Below are 23912 nucleotides of genomic sequence, written 5' to 3'. Positions count from 1 at the left end.
GTAATCCAACTCTCGTTATCCCATTCTTGTTTATTACATGGGATTGTGTGAAGATGACCCTTCTTGCGACAAAACCACAATGTGGTTATGCCTCTAAGTCGTGCCTCAACACGTGGGAGATATAGCCGCATCGTGGGCGTTACAACCTGCTTGAGGACGAGCAAGAATTAAGCTTGGGGATGCTGATATGTCTCCATCGTATCTATAATTTTTTATTGTTCCATGTCAATATTATACAACCTTTATATACTTTTGGCAACATTTTGTATTATTTTTTGGGACTAACATAATGATCCGGTGCCCAGTGCCAGTTCCCGTTTGTTGCATGTTTTTTTGTTTCGCAGAATATCCATATCAAACGAAGTCCAAATGCAATAAAAATTTTTACGGAGAATTATTTTGGAATATATGCAATTTTTGGGTGGTGGAATCAACGCAAACGGAGGCCCACGGCCTCCACAAGACACCAGGGCGCAACCTCTCCCCCGGCGTGCAGTGGTGCCTTGTGTGCACCCTGTAAGTTGGTTGGGGCTCTACTTCGGGCGCAAGGAAGCTTATATCTAGGGGGAAATCGTGTTAAAATTTCTGCACAATCGAAGTTACGGATCTTCGAATACTTAAGAAATGGTGAAAGGCCAGATCAAGGGAATGCGAAACAGAAGAGAACAGAGAGACATATCCCATCTAGGAGGAGCTCCTTCCCCTCCGCCGCCATGGAGGCCATGGATAAGAGGGGTAACTCTTCTCCCATCTAGGGGGAGGCCAAGGAAGAAGAAGTAGGGGGCTCTCTCCCCCTCTCTCCCGGTGGCGCCGGAGTGTCGTCGGGGCAAGGATCATGATGGTGCTCTACATCAACAATCTTGCTACCGTCAACACCAACATTCTCCCCCTCTATGCAGCAGTGTAACACCTCTTTTACCCATTGTAATCTCTACTTAAACATGGTGCTCAACGCTATATATTATTTCCCAATGATATGTGGTTATCCTATGATGTTTGAGTAGATCTGTTTTGTCATATGGGTTGATTGATGATCGTTATTGGTATGAGTTGTATATTTTATTTTCGTGTTGTCCTATGGTGCCCTCCGTGTCGCGCAAAGGTGAGGGATCCCCGCTGTAGGGTGCTGCAATATGTTCATGATTCGCTTATGGTGGGTAGTGTGAGTGACAGAACCACATACTCGAGTAAGTGGGTTGTTGCGTATGGGAGTAAAGAGGACTTGATACTTAATGCCATGGTTGGATTTTACCTTAATGATCTTTAGTGGTTGTGGATGCTTGCTAGAGTTCCAATCGTAAGTGCATATGATCCAAGTAGAGAAAGTAAGTTAGCTCATGCCTCTCCCTCATATAGAATTGCAATAAGGATTACCGGTTTAGTTATCAATTGCCTAGGGACAAATCTTTCTCTTGTGTTACAAAAAGCTATTTACTAAACAACTAAATTTTATTATCTTGCAAAGTACTGGTAGTTTTATTCTTGCAAAGTAATTCTAGCATCACACCTACAAAATAGTTTCATACTTGTTCTAGGTAAAACAAACGTTAAAGTGTGCGTAGAGTTGTATCAGTGGTCAATAGAACTTGAGGGAATATTTGTTCTACCTTTAGCTCCTCGTTGGGTTCGACACTCTTATTTATCAAAAAGGCCTACAAACGATCCCCTATACTTGTGGGTTATCATACTCCAATCTAGTTGTAAGTAAAAGTTACTAGTATGGTCAAATTGTTGATCATAGGACAACAATGAAAAATGTCATTAAGGATTAACGACATGTTTCTCACACATGGAGAAAGTGAAGATATTGTTGTAAGGAGTTACATCAATGAATGCTCGTTGTAAGTAGTACATCTTCATCTATTCTCCATGTGATTTTTCGATTTCAAATTCAAAGTGGTTTATGGTGGCACAGTAAGTTGGAATTGGTCCAAAAAGTTACTGCAGTGAATTCTACAACAGAAGGCTAAGTATATTATTGGTTTAGAAGGAAAAATGAAGGGTGACGAATCAAAAGTTCATTCATGAGATTGGTATGGTTTCTAGATGATTGTATCATTATAACTCTATTCTTAATAGTGGTTCCATAACTCAGTGTAAGGAATCAAAGGTTCGACCAATAATTCAATATATATACAAGGCCAGTTTCACACAAATTATGAATTCTTGTGAAAGTATTATAGATGCATAGAAATGCAAATGATACACGCGGATTTGAAATTGTCAGATTCGATAGGACGAAGTCTATACCACAAGCAAAGCATGGACTAACACCGGATTGCCATTGGTGTAAAAGTTAAATGTGCTAACTAGATTATTGGCTCTAGTGCAAGTGGGAGACTGTTGGAAATATGCCCTAGAGGCAATAATATTGTATTATTATATTTCCATTATTTATAGTTAAGAGTTTATATTCCATGCTATAACTGCTATGATCCTGGAATATGCGACTCAGTGGAAAACTCATATGCACGTGTGGAATAATAAACGGTAAACAATAGGTTCCTGGTCTCGCCTCTAAGACCATCTCAAGTGTTGTTGGTGATCACGTTTTCCGGATCTTAGGATATCTTTAAGTGTAACGATAGTCCTAAAACAACATTGAGGGTATGATGTTAGAAGAACAATCATATTGAATCGACCCAATACTTGTCTGTTATACTATGTGATCATATCGTCTGAAATCATCTATTATAGCACGGAGTGTTAGCATTTGTTTTTAGTACCTCAGACCATGAGAGTGTCTTGGTCACTTCCTACAGGACGGTGGGCTTTGGGGTTGCTCAAACGTCATCTGTAACAAGGTGATCATAACGACAACTTTCAGGCTCACCGAAAAGTTTGACAAGTGACTGGACAACTCGAGAGTGGGATTTGCTGCTCCGACGATGGAGAGATATTCTTAGGGCCCTCTCGGTGTGACGGCATCCATCATCGTCTGGCCAGACATAGGTTACTACGTCACGGTGATGCTGGAACACGTCAATGAGAAAGAAGAACAAAACCGGTAACGGGAGCAACGATATAGTGAGCATAGTGATGACTCAGGAGGATACTGATGCACACCGGGTCTTGTAAAGTATCGCGAAGCAAAGGGAACATCACATGATAACCAAAGGTTCACTCGAATATCATTCGTGTAATCATAGGGACCGATATGGATGTCCACGGTTCCGCTATCTGTCATTGAACGAAGAGGTTTCGTTCATGTCTATGGTTACCGAACCTATGGGGTCACAAGCTTAAAGTAATCATGACCTGCTGAGTGTTAGTAGGACGGGAGTAATGATAATATATTTGTGGAATTGTTTCATTAATATCCAGAATAGTTCAGAGAGGTTCCGAAAGCGTTCCGGGGTCACTGGAAGGGTTTCGGTGAATATCGGGTAATACCGATTAATATATACAGGTGGAAAATGTTTCCGAAGATGTTAAATTATATATATTATGCTCTGAAAATGTTTAGAACAAACATATATTTAATTTAATATCAGGGCCAAATAAGGCCAAGAGGCGGAGAAGGAGTTGGGCCACAAGGGCCCAACAAGGGAGGCGCCCCCCTTTCCTAAAGGGGGAGCCAAATCCTACTTGGAGGGGGAGTCCTACTCCCCCTTCCTTGGCCGGCGCCCCAAGAGGGCTCTTTCCTCTTGGTGGCAGCCCCCTCTTCCCCCCAATCCTATATATACTAGAGGATTTTCACCCTATGAAACACAAGTTTTGGAGCCTCCTCTAGTTGATCTAGTGCACGCTCTAGTTGGTCCTAGATGACTAATTAGAGCGAGCCCTAGCAACCTCTAATCCTCATAATTAGAAACCCCATGTGGTTCTAATCTCCTTTCTCTAATTCTCCGGCAACGATTAGCTTTGGACGGCGAAGCGCTGTCGGATCGTGAAGACCGTACGCGTGCAACCAAGTAGAGAGGTCGTGCTTTCGGTCTTCCATTCGAGGGATCGTTCATGGGCGGTTCGCGGGATCATTATCAACATTCGAGGGACTTCAAGTACGATCTGCACCGACTTGTCTACTTCCGCTGCACTCCCAGAGTCAGTAACGATCATTGATCACAACCCGTTATGCATCTTCATATTGTTCATGGGTGATCGTAGGGCGAATTTTTTTTATTTTCTACTACGTTAACCAACACACAATGGCAACAAGCACACGAACGAACGACAAAACCCACCACATGGGTCCAGAAACAATGAAGAACGGGAAATGAAAGTCGTGCAAAAAGAGTGACACACACACTATGAAGCCAGGCGAGCACATGCTTTTACCCAGCGGAGCAAGCTTTGTAGGCCTACCAGCCAATGTAATTTTTGCGGAACTAATTTATTTCCAGGCTGTATACATAATGAGTAAAAAAATTGCTCTATGTTGTATTAGAAGTAATACTTTTTTTGTTGCTTAATGTTGTATGAGGGTCTACAAGGAATAAGGGGTCAACACTTGGAGAAGAGGGGAGCCAAAAATCCAAAAAGGTACTGAACATGTTCATGGATTAGCATCGGTAGGTGAATGGCGTGGCACATTGAGTCAGGAAACAATAGTTGGTTGTCTACTACCTCTGTCCGGATTTATTAGGCCCCCTTATATTTTGGGTCCAACATCCAAGTTTGACTAAAAATATATAAAATATATGCTACACAATATATATTGTTAGATTTGTATTTGGAAGAGGTTTTACATGATATAATTTTTATGACATATAATTTATATGTTATTAGTTAAACTAATGGTTAAACTTTGGCTCAAAATGAAAGCGGGCCTAATAAACCCAGATGGAGGGAGTAGTATGTAAAAAATGTAGTTTTGTTGAGGATATAACCATTAGAGTCACCCGCCCAAGATGGGCCGGGTTACTCATAATGGTCATCATGCGAAGCCCAGCACCAAACTTGAAGACGGCGGGTCAATCATGGGCTTAAGACCCGGAGGTGGCTTAAGGCCCGTAGTGTTAACCGCCGTTAGGGTGAAACTTGTAGTGTAAGGCAAGAATAGCTAAGAGTCCGAGCCGGACACTATTATGAGCCGGCCGGGGCTCTGAGAGCCGCTGGGCGTCAACCTCTCTATATAAAGGGACGACCCGGTGGCGGTTTAGGGAGAAAAAAAGACAAGATCGATAACCAGGCAGGACATTTTAGCTCCTGGTCATCGAAACCCTAATCAATACCACCTCAACCGGACGTAGGCTTTTACCTTCACCGTAAGGGGCCGAACCAGTATAACCCTCGTGTTCCTTGTCCCGTTTAACCCCTTTAAGCTTCCTAGCTGCGATGGCTCCACGACTAAGTCCTTGCTCAAGGACATCTGCCGTGACAATTCCACGACAGTTGGCGCCCACCGTGGGGCTGACGCACGGTGGATTTGAGTTCTTGAAGGGCAGCTTCGAAGGGCTCAAGGGATACGCTGTGGGCCAGATGACCAAGAGTCGTCGCGGCAAGCTCTACATCGACGATGCAAACTGGGGCCCTGACGCCGGCTCAATTGAGTACGGGTACCGGGTCCCCTTCGGCGGAATTCATGTCTTCATTGGCAAGATTAGTGAGCCGGGCCCTGAGCCGGATCTCTGCGCCGATCTCATCGAGACGGCTCAGCGTGCACGACCCGCCCGGGCTCTGCCTGCCTTGAAGCATGCTTTTGTGGGATGTGTCCATGGAGGACTCTCTGAAGGATCTGGATCTGGTGATGAGACGGCCGCCGGCTCTGACGGCGAGTCGTCTACGAATGAGTCAAACTCGTTGTATCAACTTCAAGATGGCAGGCTCAGGGGTTGTTCCGACGGCGGCAGCATTCCGGACCCCTTTGAGCCGCCGAGCCGGGTTGGAATCTTCATGGCCGGCGCGCAACCTGTTCAAAACCCCGCCTCCGGGTCAGGAAGCCTAGTGCCTTCGCCGGCTCAGATGCTGATGGATCTCACAGACAAGATGACGGTCCTGTTGACCGCTACGGTTGCTCCGGCGGATCAAGTTCAGCATGACGCGGAGGTGGCACAGTTAAAGTTGGATCTAGCAAAGGCCAAGGAGGATCTGGCGGCGGAGGGGATCAGGATGGCTGCTGAGAGGGCAGCTCTCGACGCCCAGACTCAGCTGATTCAGGCACAATCCTTCCGGCTCACGATGGATCAAAACGCATCCAATGAGGTTATGAGAAGGAGGCATCAAAAGGCTCAATCCCGACTCCCTCCGGTTTACGATCCTCGAAACCTCTTCAACACGCCGGGTGCAGGGTCTAGTAACCCGCCAGAGATCATGGTACCCGGGGCTGGGACGCCAATTTAGCCCCAAGTAATGGGACCTCCCCGGATGAACCCTGCCCCGCCTCAGTACGTACCAATACCACCGGGTCATTATGCCAACCCGTTGGAAAACATGGTCACCGCGGCGGCGCGGCTGGCGGCTCTCCCAATTGAGGGTGACTCTCCAACGGCGGTTGAAACCCGCCGGGTTAGAGAACTCCTTCAGACGGCTCTGGCGCAGCAAGAGGCGTATTCTTATAGCCGGGACAGGATTCATTCAACCCCTCGTCCAGGCCGGAGCCCGAGTTATAGCAGACACATGGTCTCAGCGACCGGCTCAAGTAATGTCCGACGCCATGACTTGCCACCTGGCCACGGCCCGGCTCATAACGGAGCCTTTCACGCAGCAGACCAAGACAGAGCACGACAAGAGGCGAAGCAGGTGCCTCAGTTGACGGCTTACCAGCCACCCCCAGCTTATCCGACGGCTTCCGTTGACGTGGGTATCCCTACGAGGACTGGAGGTGTCCCTTGTCTAGTGCCGGCTCTCCGCAATGAACGTCTGCCCAAGGATTTCAAAGGGCCTAGAAAGGTGCCTAATTACACGGCTGATTTACAACCCGGAGCCTGGATCGAGAGTTATGAGATGGCCATGGAATTGCTGGAGGTCAGCGAAGCGGCAATGGCCAAGTACTTCACCATGATGTTAGATGGGACTGCCCGCACTTGGTTGAAAGGGCTGCCACCGAATTCTATCAGGTCTTGGGCTGAGCTGAAAGCCCGATTCATCCAAAACTTCAAAGACACCTGTAGGCAGTCTATGTCAATTGTAGATTTGACTAACTGTAAATAGCAGGAGGGTGAGTCCACAACACATTGGGTTCGTCGGGTCAAAGAGATAATACATTCATCTGATAAGATGGATGCCGGCTCTGCAGTCCTAATGTTGGAGCAGAACTGTCGTTTCCTGCCCCTGAAGATGAAACTCGGGCGGCTCAAGCGCGATTGCAATGATATGGGTACGCTGATGGCGGCTCTCGTCAAGTACGCTAACTCTGATAGTACCAAGAACCTCGCGTCAGATGATGAAAGGACAGGGAAGGGAAAGAAGAACGGCAATGGCAAGGGCCCTCAGCATAACCCGGCGGACCAAGGAGGCAGCAAGCGTAAGGCTGATGGCAGCATAGAGTTTGTGGCCAATGCCAGCTCAAAGGGTAACAACTAGCGATGTAAGGGGAGGCCACCTCCCCGAGCCGGCGGTTCAGGCCCAACGCTTGAACAGCTGTTGAATGAGCCTTGTCCAAGGCATGGCTCTAGGGAGAAGCCAGCTACTCATCTATGGAAAGATTGCGCAATCATGAAGGCCTTTAAGAATTCCAATGCCTTTAATGGCAACAATGGCTCGGGCGGCGGCTCAGGCGCTGGCGGCTTTCATGGCCCGGGCGGCGGCTCAAGTTCCAATCCTCAGAATGTTCAAGGGGGCTTTAATCAGCAGTCCAGCCAGGGTCATCAACAGCAGCGGGGGGATACCAGACCAATCCAAAGCAGCTCAATGGTGGACAGTATCATGTGTTTACCACCAGTCTGTGTAAGCGAGATCAGAAGCTTCATAAGAGGGCTGTGAATGCTGTTGAGCCGGCGGTTCCACGCTATTTAAGATGGTCTGAGCAGCCTATTGTGTGGAGTAGGGAGGATCACCCTCCCCGGGTTGATAATCCGGGTCACCTGGCCCTGGTGGTGGCTCCTCAGGTGGGAGGATATAAGTTCACTAAGGTGCTCATGGATGGAGGCAGCAGCATCAACATCCTCTATTATGAGACCTTCCGTCGTATGGGGTTGATTGATAAGAACCTCAGCCAGTCCAATACTGTTTTCCATGGTGTGGTGCCTGGTAAGTCGGCTTATCCAGTTGGTAAGATCGAGCTGGAAGTGGCCTTTGGAGATGAGTACAACTACAGGGCGGAAAAATTGACCTTTGAGGTGGTCAAGATAAGAAGTCCGTATCATGCCATATTTGGGCGACCGGCTTACGCCAAGTTCATGGCACGGCCGTGTTACGTATATTTACAGCTCAAGATGCCGGGTCACAATGGGACCATTACGGTTCATGGCAGCCGAAAGATAGCCTTGGAGTGTGAGGAAGGTGACGCGGCTTATGCAGAATCTGTTTGTGCAACAAAGGAGTTGAAGTTTTACAAGGACAATGTTGACCCAACAGATATGACATCTCTGAAAAAGCCGACCACGGAGCATGAGCCGGCAATGAAATTTAAGTCAGCTGATGAGACTAAGCTTGTTGATTTCGTTCCAGGTGACTCATCTCAGCAGTTTAGCATCAGTGCCAATCTGGATCCAAAATAGGAAGGCGCGCTCATCGAGTTCATCCGTGAGAATAAGGACATTTTTGCATGGAAACCTTCTGACATGCTAGGTGAACCTAGAGAACTCGCTGAGCACACTCTCAATATTGATCCGAAATTTAAGCCGGTCAGGCAATTCCTTCGGCGGTTTAATGAGGAAAGGCGGAAAGCCATTGGTGAGGAGGTGGCCCGGCTCTTGGCAGCCGGGTTTATTGTCGAAGTCTTTCATCCAGAATGGTTAGCTAACCCGGTGCTCGTGCTCAAGAAGAATGGCACCTGGCGGATGTGTGTGGACTACACGGACTTAAACAAAGCGTGTCCGGCTGATCCTTTTGCTCTCCCCAGTATTGATCAAATCATTGATGCTACGGCGGGTTGTGAGCACTTAAGTTTCTTGGATGCTTATTCTGGATACCATTAGATTAAAATGGCAGTTAAGGACCAGGAGAAGACGGCGTTCATCACTCCCTTCGGAGCCTTCTGTTATGTGTCTATGCCTTTTGGACTCAAGAGTGCACAGGCGACTTACCAGCATTGTGTGCAGAATTGTCTTCATAACCAGATTGGGCGCAATGTTCATGCCTATGTGGATGACATCGTGGTTAAGTCCAGGGAGAAGGAGACCCTGGTCGATGACCTTAGAGAAACCTTTGATAATCTCCGGGTTTACAAGATGATGCTTAACCCGGCCAAATGTGTTTTTGGTGTTCCTGCAGGCAAGCTCTTGGGTTTCCTGGTTTCTAACAGAGGCATTGAAGCTAACCCGGAAAAAATCAAAGCCATCACCTCTCTGGCTAAGCCGGCGTGTATAAACGACGTCCAGCGTCTAGCAGGCCGCATCGCTGCTTTGAGTCGGTTTATAAGCCGTTTGGGTGAAAAGGCCGTGCCACTGTACCAGTTGATGAAGAAAACTGATGACTTTATCTGGAATGATGTTGCTAATGCTGCTTTTGAGGATTTGAAGAGACAGCTGGCTGAGCCCCCAGTCCTTGCTGCTCCGGTTGACAAAGAGCCCTTATTACTGTATGTAGCTGCTAACACACGAGCCGTCAGTGTGGCTGTGGTGGTGGAGCGCAAGGAAGAGGGTAAGGAGTATCCGGTTCAGCGGCCGGTTTATTACGTCAGTGAAGTGCTCATCGAGTCCAAACAGCGGTATCCACATTGGCAGAAGCTTGTTTATGGTGTGTTCATGGCAAGCCGGAAACTTAAGCATTATTTCCATGGTCACCCCATCACTGTGGTTAGTTCTGCTCCCCTTGGAGATATCATCCAAAACAGAGAAGCCACAGGGAGAGTGGCTAAGTGGGCTATAGAGCTTGGGCCTCATGGTCTGAAATACGTACCACGCACTGCTGTTAAATCTCAAGCTTTGGTGGATTTCATCAACGATTGGACAGAGCTACAGGTGCCCGAAGAAAAACCGGATAATACATATTGGACTATTCACTTCGATGGGTCTAGGCAATTGGAGGGCTCGGGGGCTGGAGTTGTATTGACTTCCCCCAAAGGTGATAAGTTTCATTATGTGCTACGATTGCTGTTTCCTTGTACTAACAATGCGGCCGAGTACGAGGCCTTGCTCCATGGTCTTCGGATGGCTAAGGAGATGAGCTTGAGCCGAGTAAGGTGCTTCGGCGACTCAGACTTAGTGGCTCAACAAGTATCAGGCAAGTGGGATTCCAAGGACCCTCTCATGGCGGCTTATCGCCGTGAAGTTGATGCCATTGCTGGACACTTTCAGGGTTACCAAGTAGAGCACATCGATCGCAGGAAGAACGAGGCGGCTGATGCACTAAGCCGGCTGGGCTCTCAGCGAAAGCCGGTGCCGCCTAATACTTTCTTGGACATCTTGCATAACCCTTCTGTTCAGTTACCTACAGAGGAAGACTTGGCTGTCCCTGACCCGGAAGCACAGTTGGTGGCGGCTCTTCACATCACCCCAGACTGGACAGTACCATATTTGGCTTACATGACCCGGGGAGAGTTGCCTGAGGATGAAACTTTGGCCAGACAAATAACCCGGCGGTCTAAGTCAATGATAATTATCAATGGTGAGCTACATCGCCGCAGTGTCACTGGAACTTTCCAGCATTGTGTTTCCCCTGAGGAAGGCCAAGATATTTTGCGTGAGATTCACGAGGGGGATTGTGGCCATCATGCCGGCTCAAAATCCCTTGTGGCCAAAGCCTTTCGTCATGGTTTTTATTGGCTGACGGCTCATGCTGATGCGGAAGACTTGGTCAGTAAATGTGATGGTTGCTAGAGGTTCTCACGGCGGGCTCATGTGCCGGCTCAGGAGCTGAGGATGATTCCAATTACTTGGCCATTTGCGGTCTGGGGGCTTGATATGGTTGGGCCTTTTAAAAGGTCCAAGGATAAGAAGACCCACCTCTTGGTGGCAGTTGACAAGTTCACAAAGTGGGTTGAGGCAGAGCCAGTTAGCAAGTGTGACGCGGCCACTGCAGTTCAGTTCATGAAAAGGGTGATATTTCGCTTTGGTTTTCCACACAGCATTATAACTGACAATGGTACCAATCTGTCTAAGGGCGCCATGGAGGAGTTTTTTCAGCGAGAGCATATTCGACTTGATGTTTCGTCAGTGGCTCACCCTCAATCCAATGGTCAAGCTGAGAGAGCTAATCAGGAGATTTTGAAGGGCATCAAGCCCCGGCTTTTGGTCCCTTTGCAACGGACGCCGGGTTGTTGGGTGGAGGAGTTGCCCTCCGTGTTATGGAGCATCAATACTACTCCTAACAGATCTACGGGTTACACGCCGTTCTTCATGGTTTATGGAGCGGAGGCAGTCCTCCCTAGCGACATCCGTCATGATTCACCTCGAGTGGCGGCTTATGTTGAGGCGGATAATGAGCGGGCGCGCCAAGATGCTCTTGACTTGTTGGAGGAACAGCGTGATGTGGCAGCAGCTCGCTCAGCGATTTACCAACAAGACCTGCGCCGTTATCACAGCCACCGGGTTAAGTCCCGGGTCTTCCAGGAAGGTGATCTGGTGCTCCGGCTCATCCAAGATCAAATAGATGCACATAAGTTATCCCCGCCTTGGGAAGGGCCCTTTGTGGTCAGCAAGAACTTGCACAACGGGTCATACTACCTTATCGACGTTCGGGAGCACAAAGATTCACTCACGTCGGAGGAAGAGACTCGTCGGCCGTGGAACATAGCTCAGCTTCGGCCTTATTACACTTGAGCCACCGGCTCTCATAATGTACATATTTCTATAGCTATGTATATATTATGATAAATAATAAAGCAGGACCTCTGTCCTTTTTCTCCTTCAAAGGTAAACGTGTTATTTCCATTACAATATCACATGGTCACTTGGAGGCGGATCCGGCTTATGATTGTATTCGAATCTAGCCGTAAACAATATGATCATTTGGGGGCTTCCTGTTCAAACATAGGTCGTATTCGAACCAAAGAGAACATAGCTGTCGATACCCACTTGATTGGCAAATTGCCGAGCTCATTGGGGAGTTTTCTTTGATCATATTTGAATCATAGCTCAACCCCCTTTGGGAACCGACGTGGATCGTATTCGAATCAGCGTCGTTAAACAACTCTTAAGGTCATTTGGGGCCTTCCTGTTCAAACATGGGTCGTATTCGAACCAAAGAGAACATAGCTGTCGGTACCCTCTTGATCGGCATCGCCAAAGCCACTGGGGGCTATATGATCGCATTCGAATCTTAGCTTAACCCCTTTGGGACGGTTCTCTGGTCGTATTCGAACCGGAAGCCCCTAAGTTTTGATCTTCTGACTTACAACAAGTTCTTTTGGTCACATCAACAGAGTGCAAGGGCGGCTTTACTTCGCCGGCTTAAATTTGATTCACAATGATAACACATAGAAAGTATTCTTGATGCTGGTAAACCGGAGTTTAGATCTTCAACTCATTATTCGGGTTACATAACCCGGACGTATACTTGAAGGCTTGTAAGTATGCTATTATGCTATGATTGGATTAAGTCTAAACTTATCTTCAACATGTGTGCTTGTTGTCTTCTCCCTTTTCAACTATTTGCTGGAGCTTTTATCACTGTTACAAAAAAAATGTTTTAACCCTTCCACCATATGACGAAGATCAATACTCCCTTCATCCGAGTTTATTAGGCCTAAAGACTACTTCTCTTGGATGAAGGCACATACTTATTTACTCACATTAATTCTTTCATTCAACTCCCAATGCAATCTCTCACATGCGAGCTCACGCATAAAAGCCAATGAAAAAGCACACATGCAGCTTATTAATTCCCCAGCCATGGCACCATAACAATGGCTCTCAATGCAATCAATGAAGTGGTTGCATACAACATGCATGCACCTTCCCAACGTGAGGCCTTAGAGCAACTCCAACGGGGCGACCCATTTTATCCGCCACGTCTGTTTGGGTCGCCGTGGATAAAATCGCTGGCCTAACGCGTCGACCCATTCCCAATATCCGCCCGCATCGCGTCCGCGCGAACCCATTTTTGGTCCAAAATTGCGCCTGAAATGCGTCGGCGCGAACGCGTCGTTCGTCTCCTCGGTCTCCGCCGCGGGCCCACTTGTCGGCCACCCAACCACCACCCGCCGTCTAATTTATGATGGCCACGAACACTGGGCCCACTAGTCAGCCACATGAAAGGTCCTTTTTTCACCCCACGCGTGCGGGGGGGGCGACCTCATCCACTTCCGTCCACCTCTGCCCCCCCCCCCCCCACCCCGTTCGTGCTTCCTCGCCGGCGACAAGCCAAACCCTAGCCATGGGGCTCTTCGGCAGCAGCAAGGGCAAGGGCAAAGGCGACTCATCTTCTCGTGTCCCTCTCCCTCCTCCTCCTCCGCCGGCACGTGACCGCTCAAGGCGGCAACGCCTGAACATCCCGGTGCACCAAGCTCGGTGGCACTGGGAGTTCAGGCAGTCGCTGCCCTACCCAGATGTCACGCTGCCACACCACTGGCACCTAGATCCGGATCGGATCCCGATGTCGGCGGTGCCGTAGACACAGTGGGCGCACGACGAGGAGGTGTGCAGGTGCCGGGCGCAACTCATGCTGGCGCATGCTCGAGTACGCCGCGGACTCCCCCAACTGGGAGGCCTGGTTTGCCCTCAAACACGAGGAGCAACGGCGGCGAGGCGTGCAGCGCCACCACGCGCACCCCCTACCTCCCCCCGTCATCAGGCCAGAGGAGGAGGAAGCCGAGGCGGCATACCAGGAGGCGCCGGCGGAGGCCTTTGCTGACTCCATCGAGTTGGAGGGTGGAAGGCCGAAGCAGCAGCAGCTGAGGAGGCCGCGTATGAGGCGGAGATGGCGGAGGCCATGGCCCTCTCCGCAGAAGGCGACTGTGTGCTGCCGCCGTCTCCGCCACCGCTAACCCTGACGACGCCTGCGCCCGAGCCGGGCGAGAGGTACGCCTGGACCGGCCAGGTGGAGGAGTTCGTCAATGCCCCCCCCCATTTGGCTTGGTGCCACGCCAGAGCAGGAGGCCATGTACCTGCAGCATTGGCGGCAGCGCCGGCTTGCGGAGGAGTGGGACGACGTGGAGCAGCTCATGCAGAGGGAACGGGAGGCAGAGGAGGAGGAGCGCGCCCGCGCCGCTGCATTGCCTCAGCCGCAGCCGCAATAGACGCCAGAGGAGGCAACCCTGGCGGTCTACCAAGCTGCCTTTGGTTGGGCCGGACCGCCTCCCGTCTTCATCGACCTCACCGGCGGCGATGACGACGGCAAGGGCAAGGGCAAGGCCGACGTCTAGGGCTGCGAGGAGGCATCAACTTTTTTATGTTTAATTAATGTTTAATTAGGTTTAAGTGGACTTTGATTGGCGGTTGACCGGCCAGATATTGTAAATTAAAGTTTGTTTTCTGTGCCACGTGTTTTTTTATTCGCGCGCAAATTTGCGTCCGCCTCCCATTGGGCGGTCAAGCCGACCCATATGGAAAAGCGGACGCGGATGTCCGCATGGCTGATCCAAACGGACGAAAAACGGACAAAGCGCGTGTCCGTTTGAGTCACCCCGTTAGAGTTGCTCCTTATAAAGCGGACATGCTAGCGATGCCGTGAGGCCCGGACGGAGGGAGTACTACCCCTTTGAACTGTGTTTCACCATAACAACGCTTCTCTCGATATCCTGTCAATTAATGAAATTATTTATTTTCTAGAGTGCAATTTGTGAGTTTCTAGATGAGAATCAATAAAATAGTTATTTCCCATTTGATATGTTTACTCGTTGATGATCATATATTTCACCTAATGCATTTTGAAAAGGGGAATATATTAATATCGTGAAGATACCAATTACATTCAATCATAGCACCCGGAAAACGTAAAAGGTCTCCAAAAGTGACGCCTTCAAGAAGGAAACAATGCACAAGCGCCATCATGGCCCGATCCAAGAACATAGGTTTTCACCCTGGAGACAGACCAAGCTCTCAAAACAACACCTTCAACCGAGCAATTGTCAGACACAACCAATGAAGGCCAGGCCTTAGGTTTCACCCTTAAAGTCACGACTCAACACCAGAGGAGCGCCACCAAAATGAAACCTTCTGTGCCGCCGCCCCCACTTGACACTACTACTACTACTACTACTGAAATTTATCAAACACCTAGCTGACTTCATCGCCTTCAAGGCCCCCTCCACCTTACTGATCCTTCGATCTTAGCTATCAAGACTTTCCCTGCTGCTATCTGTGCCATGGAAATCGAGATGTCGACATGTCCCATGGTGTCAACAAACAACAGAGTTTCGTGCCGCGCCCTCATGGAGCCACGTAGGCTGATATGGACGCGCACAACCGGATACTATCTGATCCAGATTGTAACGCCCATGATGCGGCTATATCTCCCACGTGTCGAGGCACGACTTAGAGGCATAACCGCATAGTGGTTTTGTCGCAAGAAGGGTCATCTTCACACAATCCCATGTAATGAACAAGAATGGGATAAAGAGTTGGCTTACAATCGCCACTTCACACAATACATAAATATTAATCATACATCATCCAAAATACAATCATATAGACCGACTACGGTCAAAATCCAGATGAAAATAAGACAACCCCAAATGCTAGATCCCCGATCGTCCCAACTGGGCTCCACTACTGATCATCAGGAAAAGACACATAGTAACGACCACGTTCCTCGTCGAACTCCCACTTGAGATCGACGCCATCATCTGCACTGGCATCATCGGCACCTGCAACTGTTTTGGTAGAATCTGTGAGTCACGGGGACTCAGCAATCTCACACCCGCGAGATCAAGACTATTTAAGCTTATAGGAAAGGATGGTGTAATGAGGTGGAGCTGCAGCGGCAAAAGCATATATGGTGGCTAACTTGCGCAAATGAGTGCGAGAAGAGAAGCAACGGAACGGACGTCATCTAGCAATGACCAAGAAGTGATCCTGAACACCTACTTACGTCATACATAACTCAGACCGTGTTCACTTCCCGGACTCCGCCGAGAAGAGACCATCACGGCTACCCACGCAGTTGATGTATTTTAAATTGGTTCAAGTGACAAGTTCTCTACAACCGGACATTAACAAATTCCCATCTGCCTCATAACCGCGGGCACGGCTTTCGAAAGATAATACCCTGCAGGGGTGTCCCAACTTAGCCCATCATAAGCTCTCACGGTCAACGAAGGATAAACCTTCTCCGGGAAAGAGCTGATCAGTCTCGGAATCCCGGTTTACAAGACATCTCGACAATGGTAAAACAAGACCAGCAAAGTCACCCGAATGTGCCGACAAATCCCGATAGGAGCTGCACATATCTCGTTGTCAGGGCACACCGGATGAGACATCCTACGAGTAAAACCAGACCTCGAGTTTCCAGGAGGGGGCCCCGCAGTCTGCTCAGTTCGGACCAACACTCGAAGGAGCACTGGCCCGGGGGGTTAAAATAAGATGACCCTCGGGCTCGCGAAAACCCGGGGGAAAAAGGCTTAGGTGGCAAATGGTAAAACCAAAGTTGGGCCTTGCTGGAGGAGTTTTATTCAAAGCGAACTGTCAAGGGGGTCCCATAAATCACCCGACCGCGTAAGGAACGCAACTCAAGGAACATAATCCCGGTATAACAGTAACTAGGGCGGCAAGAGTGGAACAAAACACCAGGCATAAGGCCGAGCCTTCCACCCTTTACCAAAATATATATAGATGCATTAATTAAATAAGAGATATTGTGATATCCCAACATATCCATGTTCCGACATGGAACAACTTCAACTTCACCTGCAACTAGCAACGCTATAAGAGGGGCTGAGCAAAAGCGGTAACTTAGCCAAACAACGGTTTGCTAGGAGAGGATGGTTAGGGGCTGACATGGCTAAAATGGGAGACATGATATAGCAAGTGATAGGTAGCGGAGCATGGCAATAGAGCGAACAACTAGCATAGCAAAGATAGAAGTGATTTCGAGGGGTGGTCATCTTGCCTGCAAGATTCTCAGAGTTGTCGAAAGCTTGATCCTCGTAAGCGTACTCGACAGGTTCCTCGTTCACGAACTCGTCTCCCGGCTCTACCCAAGACAAGAACACAAACAAACGGAACCACAATCAATCACGAGGAATGCGCAAGCAACATGATGCAAAACATGTATGATATGCAAGATATGATATGCGATGCATATGCGTGCTCCGGAAGGAAAATGATGAACATGGCAGTAACTTGGCAAACCAAGCATGCCACTGGAAAGATGAGATGATTTCGGTCGAAATCGATATAAAGATCACCGGAAACGGATGCACAGTTTGCAAATGGCAAGCAAAACAAGAATGACACGAATCTGCGGTTAACAGCATGATAGCACCTAAAATACAACAAGTAACAATGCTAAAGCACCCCAACATAGCAACAAAGCATATGGCAGCAATCTACAGGAGATGCTTGACAAAAGATGAACACTGAGCTACGGCTGGTTCAGAACATATCAAACTCAAACAAGCATGGCAAAAGTGCAAAAGATAACAGGATCGCAGACTTGGTGAAAAACTGGACATGGCAGAAAACAGCATCAGGTGGCAATGTTCAGAGCACGAAATCAACATGCTACAGGAACTTAACATAGAAAAACAAGGCATGGTAGTGTTCTACTAAATGCATATGACAAAAGTCCCTTACTGACCATAAGCCTAAAAGGACCAGAAGATATGATGACAAGCATGTAAACATAGCAAGTTTCGTTATCAGGTTTCAGACTTGGCAGAAAACAGAGCATGGCAGAAATAATAATATGTAGGCCTCTTTGTGAGCTTGATGCACTCACTACAGAGCAATGCATGACAAATCAAGCATACCTACAGCAAGATGACATGTTTATGAAGCTAACCATGGTAAGAACAATTGCATAGCATGTATAGATCAACTACAATAAGCTTGGCAAGATTGCAAATCATGTTAAGAATCTGCCAGAAATATTTTATAGCAAAAGTAGAGCAAGATTGAGTCATGCTATGGCACTCCATAATTGCAAACAATTGCAGGAATGGATCAATTACAACTATAGCTACAAAACATCCTTACTGAACATCTCCAAAATATGTATGGATCTCTCTGTAGATCAAGTTTACATGGCAACAAAATTACAGCAGACAAGGAGATCACAAAAATTACAGTAGACAAGGAGATCACAAAAATATCACGTCCCTGAAATCAGAAATATTACGGGGCCTACTTTGCATGCTTGTGCTAGTCACCACAGAGATCACAAAAACACATGGACTACACCACTGGAAAGATGGCGTGGCATACTTCAAAACACATGTAGAGCTCATGCCCAAAAGATGCACAAATTTAATGATACAAAAATGACAAATCTCCAAGTTCTGCTAAGAACCAGAGAATAACAGCAACTAGCCCTCTTCCAACAGAGATTTGGGCATCAAGATGACCTCTAATGAACATGGTGCAATCGAACAAAATATAGAGCATCACGAGGCGAACAATTTGACATATTACATGCGCAAATCGGAGCTACATGCAAGGAGTTATGGCATCACGAACATGACAAGATGCTGTAAAGATTTGAGGACTTAGAGGATTTGGAGGCTCAGGAAAAAGTCAACGCTCACCGAACGGATCCAGATCGTGAGCTCCTCGAGCTCGATGGAGTTCGCCGGCGGGAGGAGAGGAGAGGGAGGCCGCGGCGGCGAGGGGGGGCGGAGTGGCGCCGGAGGAAGGAGGAGGCGGCGGGCCTCGGGGCCGGCGACGGCGATGGCCGGCGGCGGCGGCGGCAGGCGCGCGGTGGCGGCGGCGGCGGCCGGTGCCGGCGAGGTGGCGGGGCGGCGGGGCCGGCCGGCGCTGTGGCGGCGGGGAGGCCGCGGCGGAGACGGCAGCGCGGCGCGGGGCCCGGTCGGGGCGCGGGCGGGCCAGCCTCGGGCCCGGCGGGCCGCGGCGGCGCGAAGGCGGCGGTGACACGTGGCGACGGCGCTGGCGGGCGGACGTGTCCGTCGCAGGCGTTTTCGTCCGGCGGCGCGCGGTGGAGAAACTAGGGTTTCGTCTGCGATTCGTATACGGGAGGAGATGCACTTATATAGCTAGAGGGAGCTAGGAGACTCCAAATGAGGTGCGGTTTTTGCCCACACGATCGTGATCGAACGACCTAGAGCATGGAGGAGATAGGAGCGCCGGATTGGAAAACAGACAACGGGGAAAATGCTCGGATGCATGAGACGAACACGTATGCAAATGCAATGCACATGATGACATGATATGAAAAATGCATGACATGACAAAATACAAAATGAAAGACAAAACCCGACAACGGAGGGAAAATCATAACACATAGCCGGAAATGGCAAGAGTCGGAGTTACAAATATGGCAGGTTACATGCGGGGTGTTACACAGATATCCTTGGGCAAGATCCCCAGCAGTAGTTCCGGAACACGCCGACGGCCAAATCAAGAAGGGCCGATCATGCAGGTCGTTGTTGTTATGCGACAAGAGCACAAGGACCGCTGCCTCCACCACGCCGACGCCATCGCCACCACGGTGGAGGACAACGGCCCTCGCTGCCCACAGCCCGCGACTCCAGGCACCAGATCTGACAAAACCAGCACCAGCCGCCCCGCCATCACGCCGCGCCGGCCCACCCCGCCACCTTCGCCACGCAGCCTCCGCCGCGCCCAAGACTCGGCCGCCCAAGACGCCACCGCAGCACCCTGCTATACGGTATTGTCTTCCGCCTAGAAACATGAACTTGTTGATATTAATGTGTAGAAGGAGAACAAGTTGCAAAGCCGTCAAAGTTCAAGAAGAAGTTATACATATAACGGCTGCCGGACATAAAGTGATGGTGAGAAAAGAGGTACTCCCACCGTCCGGTAAAGACTATACATCTAGAAATTTTAGGACAAATTATGGAGTTAAGTAAAAAAATGCATTGGAAAGGTGCAAGCCACCATCTCTCTCCTCTTTAATTACCTAACCCCCAACGAGCTAAGTGCATGTAGAAATTAAGAAGACCATGTGTAGATTGCTATTGGGTCTTGATTACCGTGTGATGAGAGAGAAGTATTTTTTTCAACTTTAAAGTGCATTGAGAAGATAGAAATACACTTTTTTATCGACAAATTTTGAAGCTAGATGTACACTTTTCACCAGACGGAGGGTTGCGCTGGAGTTACCAAGGAGGCGTATGGGGGAGCAAGTTGAACCACTTTGATATGTCATATCGTTCTGTTATGACTTCGTTTCACATTTTATTAAATTAAAAATTGAACGCTTCGTGTATCTTTCTTCTAAAACAAAGGTCCTCGGCGAGGCATGGTGTACATTCTAGTTCTAGAGTCATGGCCACTTGGCAGACACATCTACTCCAGATCCAAGAGATGTTCACCCAAGCTCTAGCTGATATTAGTCCATCATCATCCATTCATGGCTCTGCTGCCTTCCATGAGTATGGACCTTCACGCTTCCTACTTCAGATGAATCGATTGCCATTTCCAGCAGCAGAGAAACAGTAATTCGGTAACGATCTTACCACTGCACCATCGCGACACATAGCTTAGATAACACCGCATGCACATCACTGCAGCACACACACAAACAAGATTATTTCCAGGGTCTGCAGGTGACTCAATCAAATATAAAGAAAAAAAATACACGCACAAATCTTAGCGTAAAATCAATGGCACATGATTTAGATGTGTAATATTTAAGTCACATCTAAATGTGTGTTTAAGCAAAACCGATTTTTTAAATCTCTGAAATCTAAATCCAACCGGCCATCATGCGGTCAATGCCAACATGAGTTGAGACGTTGACAGCACAAGTAAGGAAATTCCACGGCTAAGCCAAAGCGCGTTCTCTAAAAACCTGTGGAATGGATTCAATACTATGAACCCTCCGGCTCATCAATGGCCAATAGGAAAACGCCATGCTTGGGCATCTTACGCCATTGACCGTTGACTTTGGTGGCGTCGTCAACCAGTTGTGCTCTATGTCAGTGCATCGAAATTTCACTGCCCCCCGAGTCAACCCGGAGCAAATCAGACTTCACCATAAATAAAATCAGCCGGCTTGAGCAGAAAGAAGCAGCAGCAACAGCCAGGAGCTAGCCAAGGAGATCGAAGGTAGCATGGGTCGGTCAAGCGGAAGCCTCGCAGTCGCCATGACGACGCTAGTAGCTTCGGTTCTCATCCTCCAGCTTCTCCTTGCGCCCGCGCCCGTCTCGTCGTCGCCGGCCGTCCTGGTCCCACTCCTCAGAACGGCCGTCATCCGCGCGTCCCCGCTCTTGAGGAACCTGGTCAAAGCTTTCTTGAAAGAGCAAGCGAAGCAGGGCGTGATGGAGCTCATGTGGAAGGCGGCGGGGCACCTCAAGAACCAGCTGCTGGGCGGCGTGCGAGCCGACGCCGCCGGCCTGGTCGTCTTCGACATCTCCATCGGGACGTCCCCCGCGCAGGTCATCTCCGGGGTCATGGACATAACCTCCCAGCTAGTCTGGGCGCAGTGCGCGCCCTGCGACGCCTGCCGGGCGCCTGCCTTCCGGCCCGCCGACTCCGCGTCCTTCTCCAAGATCCCCTGCGGCAGCCCGACGTGCCCGGGCGTGCTGGGCAACGCGACTGCCTGCGTCGGCGACGGCGACTGCGCGTACAACGCCACGTACTACGGCGCCGGCAACCAGTCCAACGCCTACACGCACGGCTCCTTCGCCACCGAGACGTTCACCTTCGGCGCGACGTCCGTCCCAGGCATCGTGTTCGGCTGCGTGGCCAGCAGCACGGTGGAGCTCTCCGGCGGCGCGTCCGCGTTGTTCGGCTTCGGCAGGGGGAACATCTCCCTCGTGTCGCAGCTCGGGCTCTCGAGGTTCTCCTACACTCTGGCGTCCGACGACGCGGACGGCTCCGAGAGCGTCATCCGTTTGGGCGACGCCGCCGTGCCGCAGACTCAGGGCAGCCGCTCCACGCCGCTACTTAGAAGCGTCATGCAACCTGACCTGTACTACGTCGGGCTCAGCAGCATACAGGTCGACGGCCATGACCTCGACGGCATCCCGGCGGGGACGTTCGACCTCCAGGCGGACGGCTCCGGCGGGGTATTCCTGAGCTCGACCTGGCCGGCGACCTACCTCGAGGAGACCGCGTACGGCGCCTTGAGGCGCGCGCTGGTGAGCAGCATCGAGTCTCAGGGTGTGACTCCGGTGGACGCGGAGGACCTCCACCAGCTGTGCTACAGGAGGTGGTCCTTCTCCGACGTGACGGTGCCGGCGCTGACGCTGGTGTTCGATGGCGTGAACGCGACGATGGAGGTCAAGCCCGAGAACTACTTCTTCAAGGACGGGTTGAAAGTGTGCCTGACCGTACTGCCGTCCAAGGGTGGATCGGTCCTCGGCAGCCTGCTGCAAACGGGCACCAACATGATCTTCGACATTGCCGGTGGCCTGCTCACGTTCGAGACGCCCACGCCCTAGTAGCATGCATCATATATACTACTTCGTTCAGTTATGTAATTATTATATTGTCTAAAAAAAGTCATGTAATTATTAAGACCCCTCATATGTTGGATCACACTTCGTCCATAAATTTGGATAATAAAATATTCATATAAATTATCTATATTTTTAGAAACTTTGAGTAATAATTTTTGTAGAACATTTGATTTTTTAGTGATGGAAACTTCTGAATTGTTGAATTTCCTCAAGACACCTCAAGGAGACCGCATACTAGGCGCTCAAAAAAAAGGAAAAAGAAAAAGAAATTCAAGGCCGCCATATAGCCATACCGATTTCACCTCCGATTCTTGGTGCATCCTGATTTCATCTCCCAAATTCTTAGTGCTTCTTGATTATCCTGATTCACACTTGCTTGAGGTTGTGTTAGACTCAGTTATTCTATTGGATTCTTCTTCTAGCAATCCTTCTTCGGTGTTGTCTATTATTCCGTGCTAACGAGGTGGCGCAAACCTCTTTGGCCAAAGCTCCTGATCTTGCTTCTTCTTGGTCTTTGAATGATGTTGCTGTTGTTGATCACCCTTCGTCATCTTCTCTTCCTAATTCGGTGGTGGGGGCCGATGGTACGCCTGCGTCCTTGGATGGTTGTTTCCAACCAAGTCATGCAAGTAAACCACACAGAAAGAAAAAAACAATAGTCTTTTGGCCCCTTCATGGTTGATTCTCCGTATCAAAAACTTATCCTTTAAATGATGATTTTATTCTGGAATAAGAGAGGCTTCATGGCTAGGGGGCGCTGAAATCAATTAAGAAACTACGCTCATGTTTCTAATTGATGTTATTTGCCTTCAAGAGACCATCGAAATTCCTTTTCTTCTTCTGTCCTATCTTCGATTGAGGGTTCCGGTCGATTTATTTGGAAGTGGCTTCTGGCTTCTGGCCACTCTGGTGGGATTTTGATCGTGGCTAAGCTCGATGTTTTGTATTTTGTTGCTTTTGATTTCGGTAACTACTTTGCGAGTATGGTTCTTTGTCAGCGTGACCTCAACTGTCGCTGGAAAATCATTGTTATTTATGGTCCTGCTGACCACACCTTTTCTCATGTTTTTTGGATGAGCTCTCTCTGAAAATTTCTTCTTTATCCCTTCAAGTCCTTGTTGGGGGTGACTTCAATCTTCTTCGCTCCCCTGCCGACAAGAATAACTTGAACTTTTCCTGGTTCCCTGTGATTCCTTTAATGATTTCATTAACAATTTGGTTCTTTGTGAATTGCCTCAGGTAGAAGCTCGGTACACCTGGTATTATCGGCGACTTGATTCAGTTTGCAATGTGCTTGATTCTGTATTTATGCTATAGGTGGGGTTCTCTTTATCCTCGCTCTTCCCTTATTGATGATTCTCCATTGGTTTTGACCACACCCCACTCT

At 49.1% G+C, this 23912-nt stretch overlaps 1 protein-coding gene across 1 annotated transcript; it reads left to right on the top strand.

Annotated features, from left to right (window-relative positions):
- The first annotated feature begins 21139 nt into the window (after window positions 1–21139).
- Window positions 21140–22645, top strand: LOC123099663 (aspartic proteinase nepenthesin-2). The gene has a single exon (XM_044521781.1). The coding sequence runs from the start codon at window positions 21176–21178 to the stop codon at window positions 22505–22507; it is 1332 nt and encodes a 443-aa protein (XP_044377716.1). The 5' UTR covers window positions 21140–21175; the 3' UTR covers window positions 22508–22645.
- The last annotated feature ends 1267 nt before the right edge of the window (window positions 22646–23912 follow it).

This window comes from Triticum aestivum, chromosome 4D (genome assembly GCF_018294505.1).
Source record: "Triticum aestivum cultivar Chinese Spring chromosome 4D, IWGSC CS RefSeq v2.1, whole genome shotgun sequence".
NCBI classification, from domain to species: domain Eukaryota; kingdom Viridiplantae; phylum Streptophyta; class Magnoliopsida; order Poales; family Poaceae; genus Triticum; species Triticum aestivum.
This window is presented reverse-complemented; position numbering and strand designations above follow the sequence as displayed.

Bases quoted from the DNA above. Each gene is read 5' to 3' on its own strand.
- LOC123099663 (XM_044521781.1), top strand. From the start codon at position 21,176: ATGGGTCGGTCAAGCGGAAGCCTCGCAGTCGCCATGACGACGCTAGTA.